Raw genomic sequence first — 10,281 nt, forward strand, 5'->3', positions numbered from 1 at the left:
CTGATGTCCTGCTGCTTTAACCTGCCCGTGATTAAAAATTTATTTCTTGAAAAGTATGAAGCACAGTCAATATTTCAACCTCGAGGAGACAGTTGTGAAAACAACAAAACATGACCAGAATTGAAAGGTGTGTAGTTTTAGTGGAATAATGCAAATTTAACATAATTGAGTAGCTAAGAAGCATTTTTGAAAATGTGAAATAATGGGTCAGAAAGTTTGTAATGAGTAAAGGAGAAGAAAATCAAGCAGGGCTGACTGACAGGAAAGGAAGTAAGCAGGGTTGGAAGCCAAAGTGTGATTTGATGAGCGTGGTCAAAAACAGGCCTTGTGGAGGCCAACTTTTCAGCATCTCGCAGTAACTCCTGATTGGCTCGGAGCCACCACAAAGATGGGTGGGACTTGCATGTTCTGCTACTGATTGGCTATGATGACTTTGCATCAAGTTCCAGAGGCTAGTGCGCAATGCAAAGCTTCATAACCTCACTTGCTGGTTGTAGCGTGGGACCGCAGCCATTCTTTGGCTGCTGGGTAAGATGTTCATACGTCACCAGGTCGTTGACTGACTGACTGACAGACAGACAGACAACACACACACACACACACACACACACACACACACACACACACACACACACACACACACTGCGCATGCGCGGCAGAGACTTTCACGCAGCCCATCTATGGCACTCTAGCCAGGCAGACAGAACATGATGGGCCGCCTGGGACTATGGGAGGGTCCATGGGATTTTTATGCATCGAGGTTCTCCATGCTGGGCTTCTGGGGGCACGGAGTTCCTCCCTTAGTCAAGCAGTCCTCAGACAGCGTATCCTTGGACTTCTCACGTGACAGCCACAGGGCGGTTAAACCCTCGCAACGTCAGCTCCAGGGTACCCCAGCTTCTGCGTTTGTCCAAGGCCCATTCTGGATCAGCAGACAGGGACTGTACACCGGTCAGTTTCCAGGGCCCAGTTTAGTCAGTTCACGCTATGCTAGTCAGCCTGTCACTTGTCACTCCTCAGTGCCCTGGTCAGCGTTTCACCTCTCAGTCTGCTGTTCATCTTCCCCGCCCCCACCCCCTCCCCACCTAGTCAACCTGTTACCCTTCAAGTCACTTATTTGTCCAGTCTATCACTTGTTTGTCCTGTCACCCCTCAGTCACTTGGTCAGCCTCTCTCCCCTCAGTCACCTTCAGCATGTCACCAAGTTAGCCTGAAAAGTAGCCAGTGGATCACCATTCTACTAATAGAACACATTAGAAGCATGGGAGTTAATGATCAGGCTAGTGGCAGTGTGAGTTAGCCATTTGCTCCCTTGTAAATCAGTTAATCCCATAATCCATCTCTGTCATAACCTGACAGGGATCCATTAATTAGGCTCCCGCCAGTCTCTTGGTAAATTAGTCCCAATTACATACCTATAATCCTAGCTCTTGAGAGGTGAAGGCAGGAGAATCAGAATTTCAAGGTTATCCTCAGCTACATAGAAAGGCCAGCCTTGGCTACATAAATCAAAACAAAAGAAAACAAAAATCTAACAGTTGGAGAGCACTTAGCTAGCAAGATGGAGGTAGGGAGACAGATAGATGGAAGTGTGCTGAAGAAAAAGAATTTCATGGAGCCCCGAGACATCAAGTAAAATGAAGAGGAGTGAAAACCATGAAGAGATCCATTAGTAGTGTCCTACCTATGCCCCTTAAAGCTGGCAGAGAAGAGCAATAAGAAATCAGAATTATAAAGCTAGATTAATCACTACATCTCCAGCAATAAATCCCACCCATGTGACGTGAACATGAAAACAAAATGGAAGAAGGGATAATATTTGACCAGAGTACTTTGGTGATTTACTGGCAAAGCTTGGGCCAGGACCCATATTAGGTTCATTCCAACATCCAGAATGAGGTTTTAAGTTGGCAGAAGAGAAGAGAAAAGTTGACAGAGCAAAGGTGAGGCTCATATTTGATGTGAAAGTAAGAAGCACTTATGCCTGGAAGCCTGGCAGCAGCATCTCTCTGTGAGGAGCAGGAGCAACCCAGCACTCAGGAGCCAGAGACTAGCCTGGTCTGAACAGCCAGCTACAGTAGGCTTCCTATTTCAGCCTGTGAGCCACCACATCTGGCTGTGAATTTAGTGACTGATTTATTCAGACTCCATTTCTGGACAATGAAAGGAACACCAGAAATCTAGATTCTACCCACCCTGTGGGTCCTGTCCCCCATCCCTCACATTTCAACTCATCCTTTCTCAATAACAATAGAGGTCTCTGCCCTGGTCACCTGGCCTGCAGTGGAAGAACCTCAAACATATGCACCTCTTGATCCCATACCTCCATGGTATAACATCGCCTTAGTTAGAGTTTCTATTGCTGTGAAGAGACACCATGGCCACAGCAACTATTATAAAGGAAAAACATTTAATTGGGGTGGCTTGCATTTTTAGAGGTTTAGTCCATTGTTATCATGGTGCAACATGGTGGCACACAGGCAGACATGGTGCTGGAGAAGGAGCAGAGAGTCCTACATCTTGACCTGCAGGAAGTGGCCTGAGACACAGGGCAGGCATAGCTTGAGCATAGGAGACCTCAAAGCCCGCCCCCCACAGTGACACACTTTCTCCATCAAGGCCACACCTCCTAACAATGCCACTCCCTATGAGCTTATGGAGCCAATTACATTCAAACTACCATCCATCCATGCATTGCCACTAACTTTTGAGAACTTGGAATACCTGGTCATCGAGCCCCTTTTCCTAAACAGACACAGCACTGGGTTGGAAATATTGCTCGGTGGTAGAGTGCCACATTAAGGATGACCACATCTGTCCCTAGATACTCCTGGGCATCTCATCCCATGTAAAACTTGCTTCTCTAGGGTATCTGGTGTTTGGAATGACTGAAGGGTTGCAGGCACCTGTGTCTTAGTTAGGATTTCAAGTGCTGTGAAGAGACACCATGACCACAGCAACTCTTATAAAGGAAAATATTTAATTGGGGTGGTTTACATTTTCAGAGGTTTAGTCCATTATCATCATGGTGAAACATGGTGGTGTGCAGGCAGACATGGTGCTGGAGAAGTAGCTGATGTAGGACACATCTTGACTTGCAGGCAACAGGAAGTGGTCTGAGACACTGAGCATGGCTTGAGCACATATGAGACCTCAAAGACCACTTTCACAGCGACACACTTCTTCAACAAAATCACATCTACTCCCACAAGGCCACACTCCCTTTGGGGGCCATTTTCTTTCAAACCACCACAGCCTGCTTTTCAAAGATGTTTCTGCACACCCCCCTCCACATGATCTTTCAGTTGCCATCACCTCCTTCCTCACGGTGAAGAGTACTGGGATTCTTGCTGTTGCATATGGGGATGCCGCATCTACAGCTGGGTAAGTGGGACAAGAAGCACTTCTGGGGCTGCCTGAGGAAGCTGCAGATGCAACTGTGAAGAAAGAGGACAGAAGGCTGTAGAAGACAAATAATCATTGTGGATTTGACATCATCTCTGTATCTGGGGTCCCCAGTGAGGGCTGGGGTGTGGCTCAGTGGTGGAGTCCCTGATAGAACCCCCCAGTGAGGGGCTGGGGGCATGGCTCAGTGGTAGAGCCCCTGCCTAGAATCCCCCAGTGAGGGGCTGGGGTGTGGTTCAATGGTAAGGCATTATCTAGCATGTGGGAGGCCTTGAGTTTCATCCCCAGCGTGGCAAACAAAGGAAAGAAGGGTGGGTCCCTAAGGAAGAAGACAAAGGACAGTCAGGTCACCTTGCTGACCCCTGACCCTCCTCTCCACAGAACCTGCCAGACTGATGAGCTCCTTCTGTGCTGTGGAGAAGACATTGCGTTGCAGTTGTTCCTTTCATGGGGTCCCCACACCCTCTGTGCAGTGGTGGATGAATGGTGCTCCTGTGGACGTGAACAGTGGGTATGGCCAGCTCCAGGTGACTTCTACCACACTTGGTTCCTGGGACAACAGCACCCTCAGCCTGCCCAAGGACCCAGAAATGGGCACAGTCCTTCTTTGTGAGGGAAAGAACCAACACGGAACCCACGGTTTGAGCATCCTGCTGATGTCAAGTGAGGGCAGGGACTTGGAGACTGGGTGAGGGCAGTGAACGGGGAGGGGCTTGGAGACTGGGTGAGGGCAGTGAATGGGGAGGGGCTTGGACTGGGTGAGGACAGTGAATGGCAGGGACTTGGAGACTGGGCGAGGGCAGTGAATGGGAGGGACTTGGACTGGGTGAGGGCAGTGAATGGGAGGGACTTGGACTGGGTGAGGGCAGTGAACGGGGAGAGGCTTGGAGACTGGGCGAGGACAGTGAATGGGAGGGACTTGGACTGGGCGAGGACAGTGAATGGCAGGGACTTGGAGACTGGGTGAGGGCAGTGAACGGGGAGGGGCTTGGAGACTGGGCGAGGACAGTGAATGGGAGGGGCTTGGACTGGGTGAGGGCAGTGAACGGGGAGGGGCTTGGAGACTGGGCGAGGGCAGTGAATGGGAGGGGCTTGGACTGGGTGAGGGCAGTGAACAGGGAGGAGCTTGGAGACTGGGTGAGGGCAGTGAACAGGAGGGGCTTGGAGACTGGGCGAGGGCAGTGAATGGGAGGGACTTGGACTGGGCGAGGGCAGTGAACGGGAGGGACTTGGACTGGGCGAGGGCAGTGAACGGGAGGGACTGGCACTGAGGCCAGAAGAGGGAGCACAGCCTGGAATCTGAATCTTAAGAAAGGCTTCTCGAGGGTGTACAAGATGGCCCAACCAGGAAAGGTGCTTGCGGCCAAACCTAACAACCTCAGTTCAATCCTCAGGTGCCACATGGTAGGAGGCGAAAGCAGACTACTGCAACTTGTCCTCTGACCTCCACATGCACACGGTGGCATATGCAACGCCCCACACAGATATGCAAACAAACAAACAAATATGTTTTTACTTATAAAAATAAAGCCTTACTGAAATGCCTTCTACTTCCAGGAAGGGGCCCTTTGGCTCCCCAGATCTTCCTGAAAGCGCTGCTCCAGGGTGTTGTCTACGCAGCCACGGCAATCACACTACTTTTCCTCTGCCTCCTCCCCTTCATGTGAGTATGTCTTAGCCAATTTTATGCTATGTAACAAAACACCTGAGATGAGCTAATTTATGAAACACAGACGTTTATTTAGCTCAGGGTCCCAGAGGCTGAGTGAATGAAAGAGTATGGTGCTGGCATCTAGATCCAGCAAGGGCTTTCTTGATATATCACACGGTGAGACCCAGAGCAAGCATCTCTTCTCATAAAACCACTAATGCCATCATAAGGGCCTCCCCTTCATGACCTCCCTAATCCTATGTAACAAAGAGAAATATGGTAATTGGGACTGAGTGGTTGTCTATCAGGGGAAGAGGAATGACATGGTGCAGCATGGAGAGAAGCTGGATTCAAAGGCAAACACAGGTTAGGAATATTGCTCAGTGCTTGCCTAGCATACACAGAGCCCTGGGTTCAATTCCTAGCACTGTATAAACTGAGTGTGGTGGTGCATGCCCATAATCTCAGCATTCGGGAGATAGAGACAGGAAGATTAGAAGTTCAAGGTCATCATCCTTAATATGGTGAGTTCAAGGCTGGCCTGGGCTACATGAAACCGTCTCAATAAGCAAGCAAGCACAAATAAATAAATAAATAAATGACAAGGCATTGCAGAGATGGCTCAGTAGTTAAGAGTCCTGGCTGCTCTTGCAGAAGACCTGGGTTTAGCTTCCAGCACCCACATGGTGGCTCACAACCATCTGTAACTCCAGTTCCAGAAGATCTGCCACCGTCTTCTGGCTTCCAAGGGCATGCATGCAGTGCACAAACATACATTCAGGCAAAACATCCATACCCATGAAATAAAAATAAATAAGCTTTAAAAAAATCTCAACTCCCCCATACAACAAAGAAATAAATAACAATCTCTAGAGGTGCAAGGCCCCTTCACAGCTGACCCATCTGAACCCATGGCCTGTTAAACAGGGAATCCCAATCACACAGGGTGTGAAACCAACTTGCAGAGAAGTTGGGTGGCCTTCCCTAGATAGCACAGCCAGCAGGCAGTACTGTTGAGACTCCAGACTTGAATGTCGAACAAAACCAGAGTCCACCTGGGGACGCAGGGGCAGGAAATTGGAACTAATCAGAAACACATTTCCGTAGAGTGAAACTTCTCAGGACCAAGCAGGCAAAGAAGTGTGCACAGACGAGAGTCCAGCAGGACTCTGAGGCTGGAACAGACCAAGAATCCAGCACGAAGCCCAAGGAGCCCAGGGAATTCAGAACTGAGTCGCCTTCTGGGACGCAGCTCTCAGTGAGTGCCCCTTGCGCCAGAATGGAATCCAGCTAGCAGGACAGTGTTAGGAGGGGGAAGCTTGTGTGCTGCTTTGGAGAGATAGTGTCCAGCCTGTAGCCTGTATAATGCACAATTAACCTGAAGGTTGTTTCATGGGTACTGAAGTGGAGGCCCCAAGAGCCTCATGGAAGAAACTAAGACACATAGTTTAAAAAATAATTAGAACTATCAACACACACACACACACACACACACACACACACACACACGCTCCATATACATCATATGCACGTACACATATAGCATGCACACATATACACAGACTCACTAGACATATACTCTATGCACATATCATACTTGCACATATATACACATGTACACCACACACACACACACACACATGTACCACACACATATATACACACAGAGACACACCATATCCATCACATACATGCATGCACACACACCATATACACACATACCATACACACCACTGTAGCAGGCTTTCTTTTGGGCCACCAACCAGCGCCCAAATCATGACATAAGAGATATTAATTAGTTATGAATGCTCAGGCTTATCTTATGCTTGTCCCACTAGCTCTTATAACTGATTTACCTGTTTTGCTTCATCTGTATTTTGCCTCAGGGCTTTTTACTTTTCTTTTATTCTGTATGTCCAACTCTGTTTAGCTGGCTGGCCCCAGGCATCTCCCCATCTTTCTTCCTTTCTCTCTCTTGTTTTTCTCTCTTCCTAGATTCCTCCTCCTACTTATTCTCTTTGCCCTCCAGCCCCACCTATCCCTTTCCTGCCTGGCTATTGGTTGTTCAGCTTTTTATTAGGCCAATCAGGTGCCTTGTGCAGGTAAGGTGAAACAAATGCAACATCTCTTTACATAATTAAACAAAGGCAGCAGAAACAAATATAAAACATCTTTACATAAAGTAATATTCCACGACACACCATACATACACACATACCCACACATACAAACCCACCCACACATATATACCATATGCACACAACACATACATATACACATACACACACTCCATATACACATACATACCGTATACACACAACACACACACACACACATATACCACACATATACACACACTCTGTACACACAGACACAGATGCATACTTACCATATACCACACACACACACACACACACACACACACACACACTCACACACACTCACACACATATACCACACATATACACACACTCTGTACACACAGACACAGATACATACTTACCATATGTATACCACACACACACACTCACACACTGAATCCCCACTGGGAAGTGGGTTGATGCTCCTCTAGCAGTAGTGGTGGCATCAGAGTGGAAACCACAGGTTTGGCCTCTGGTGTGCAACAGGCAACAACCACCTACAGCCTAAGGCTCCAGTCAGTGCCAAGTGCTTGGAGATTAGGGAGTACTTGAGGCTCAGCTCTGTGACCAGAGCTGGCTCATGGTTCAAGGGATACAGTTTCTAATGGTCAGTGTTAGCTGTCAGCTGGACAGGATCTAGAATCACCCAGGAGATGGGCCTCTGGACGTGCCCCGTGGGGCCTGTCTTTATTGCACTGATTGAGGTGGGAAGACCTGCCCACTGTGGGTGGCACCATTCCCTGGCAGGGATCATGAACTGTGTAAGTGGAGAAATTGAGCTGAGCACCAGCTGGCATGCTCAAGTTATTGCTGTGTTTCCCAACTGTGGATATGATGTGATGAGGTGCTTCAGGTTTCTGCTGCCTGGAGCTCCCCGTCTTGATGGACTGCATCTTGTACTGTGAGCCAGAATAAATTCTTTCTGGCTGGAGAGATAGATAGCTTAGTGGTTAAGAGCACTAACTGCTCTTTCCAGAAGCCTTGAGTTCCGTTCCAAGCACCCACATCAGACAGCTCACAACTGACTATAAGTCCAGCTTTAGAGGGTCCCATGCCCTCTTCTGGCCTCTGTGGGCATCTGCACACATGCTCACATACTCACACAGACACATAAATAAAAACACATCTTAAAAACAGCATCAAGAAAAAGAAGAGGCAGAGAGCTCAGGCAGGAAACAAGGCCAGGCCCTAACTCGGAAAGGTCCACCCTCACTGAGGCACCTGTGTCAGCCATTCATCCAGCCCATTCATCCAAACCTCCTGAAGCAGCACCACCAGCTGGAGAGCCAGTGTTCAATGTGTCTGATTTCACATCCAAACCATAACACCAGGTTGCTCCTTCCTTCACCCCGAGCCCTACAACCCCTTGGCTGGAACAGTGCTGGAGACTAAGTCTCATTCTTATTTACCATCTGTGAGTCTCCAGGACATCCTGCTGCTGTTAGTTACTCTTCTGTTGCTCTGATAGAACACCAAGACCAAGGAAGAGTTCATTTGAGCTTATGGTTCCAGAGGGTTAAGAGTCCAGTGTGGTGGTGGAGGCAGGCATGACATCAGGAGCAGGAAGCTGACAGCTCACATGTTCAAATGCAAATCAGAAGCCGAGTGCAGACAGTAGTAAGTGGGGTGAGACTATAAACACTTAAAGCCCACTCCCGGTGACATACTTCCTCCAGCAAGACTAGGCTCCATCTCTCAAAGGCTCTGCGACCTCTCCAAACAGTGCCACCAACTGGGGACCAAGTGAGTCATACCACCTCACCCCACCACAACCCCAACCCCCGTGAGCTCATGTAAATTGAACACTTGTCTCTCAGATGGTAGTGCTGCTGTGGAAGATTATGGAAACTTTAGGAGGTAGAGCCTGACTGAAGAAAGTGGGGGTGGGGTGGTGATGGGGGGGGTGTCTTAAGTCTTAAGACCAGTTTATGTCTGCTCTCTGTTTCATAGTCTGCACTGGGTGGTGTGAGGTCCCAGGAATGAATCAGACCTAGCCCTTGACCTCAGAGAGTAACCAAGCTGGTAGGGAAAGGTGCCGTCCCAGAAAGAGGACTGAGCCAGGGGTTAGGGTGTCCAGAGCATGGGGAAACACTTGCCTGAGGCCATCATATACAACATCTCAGGAACCTAAGGGCTATTCTGGGAGCCTCTAGTTGCAACAGGGAGGGGCCAGAGGGAGAAGAGTTTTGTAGGCTCCAGCCATGGAATTGTGAGGAAAGCTAAGCCAACGTTTGATCCATGTTGCCTTGGAGTTCCCTCTCAGGTGTGGTGACTTCGTCTGTAAATCTGCTCCATCATCTCTCTTTGCCCCACCTTCTCACCTTCCAGGAAAAGGAAGACAGAGCCTGAAGCCTACGAAGGCCGTGGAGACAGCATCCCATCCCAAGTTCCCACTGTGCCCAGAATTACAAAAACCCATGGAGACTTCAGAAGCCCCAAGTCCATAATAAACTTGAGGTCCTGAGAATCTGCGCTCACAAAGCCCTCTCAGCTTCTTCACATCCCATACACTCCAAGGTGTGGAGACTACTACTGGGCCTGGTCTCAGAACTTTTAAAGGTCACCTGTATGATTAACAAATCATATAGGTTTGGGTGAGCCAAAAGGTACATATTTCACTCTGAGACAGAGTTACAGGAGAGAAAAATGAATGCACATGGCACTGTGAAACAGGGATTTTGATCCCTTTCTTCATGACCAGTTCCATAGATAGACAGACAGACAAACAGACAGACACACACACACACATACACACACACACACACACACACACACACACACACACACACACACACACGAGCGCCATTATATTTTAATCTAATCCCAAAGTAAGTGCTTAGTAGATGAAACCTTTGGACAAGATCTCCCATTCTTATCTCTCTCCCTCAAACTTCAGTAGACTCATATAATGTGTACTTGAATGGAGACTAGTTGTAGAAAGTGGTACCCAGAGCGGGCAGTGGTGGTACACCCCTTTAATCCCAGCACTTGGGAGGCAGAGGCAGGTAGATCTCTGTGAGTTCAAGGCCAGCTTGGTCTACAAAGTTAGTTCCAGGACAGCCAGGCCTACACTGAGAAACCCTG

At 48.5% G+C, this 10,281-nt stretch overlaps 1 protein-coding gene across 2 annotated transcripts; it reads left to right on the forward strand.

Annotated features, from left to right (window-relative positions):
* The first annotated feature begins 837 nt into the window (after positions 1–837).
* Siglecl1 (SIGLEC family like 1) lies at positions 838–9,673 on the forward strand. 2 transcript variants are annotated; one of them, XM_016004907.3, is made up of 6 exons: positions 838–951; positions 3,306–3,384; positions 3,787–4,068; positions 4,963–5,068; positions 6,164–6,314; positions 9,526–9,673. In XM_016004907.3, the coding sequence occupies exons 2-6, from the start codon at positions 3,360–3,362 to the stop codon at positions 9,544–9,546; spliced, it is 585 nt and encodes a 194-aa protein (XP_015860393.1). In that variant the 5' UTR covers positions 838–951; positions 3,306–3,359; the 3' UTR covers positions 9,547–9,673. The 2 variants fall into 2 exon arrangements, with proteins under 2 accessions (XP_015860393.1, XP_042129671.1); XM_042273737.2 differs by lacking the exon at positions 838–951 and adding an exon at positions 1,816–1,943.
* Positions 9,674–10,281: the final 608 nt, after the last annotated feature.

Source organism: Peromyscus maniculatus, chromosome 1 (genome assembly GCF_049852395.1).
Source record: "Peromyscus maniculatus bairdii isolate BWxNUB_F1_BW_parent chromosome 1, HU_Pman_BW_mat_3.1, whole genome shotgun sequence".
NCBI lineage: Eukaryota > Metazoa > Chordata > Mammalia > Rodentia > Cricetidae > Peromyscus > Peromyscus maniculatus.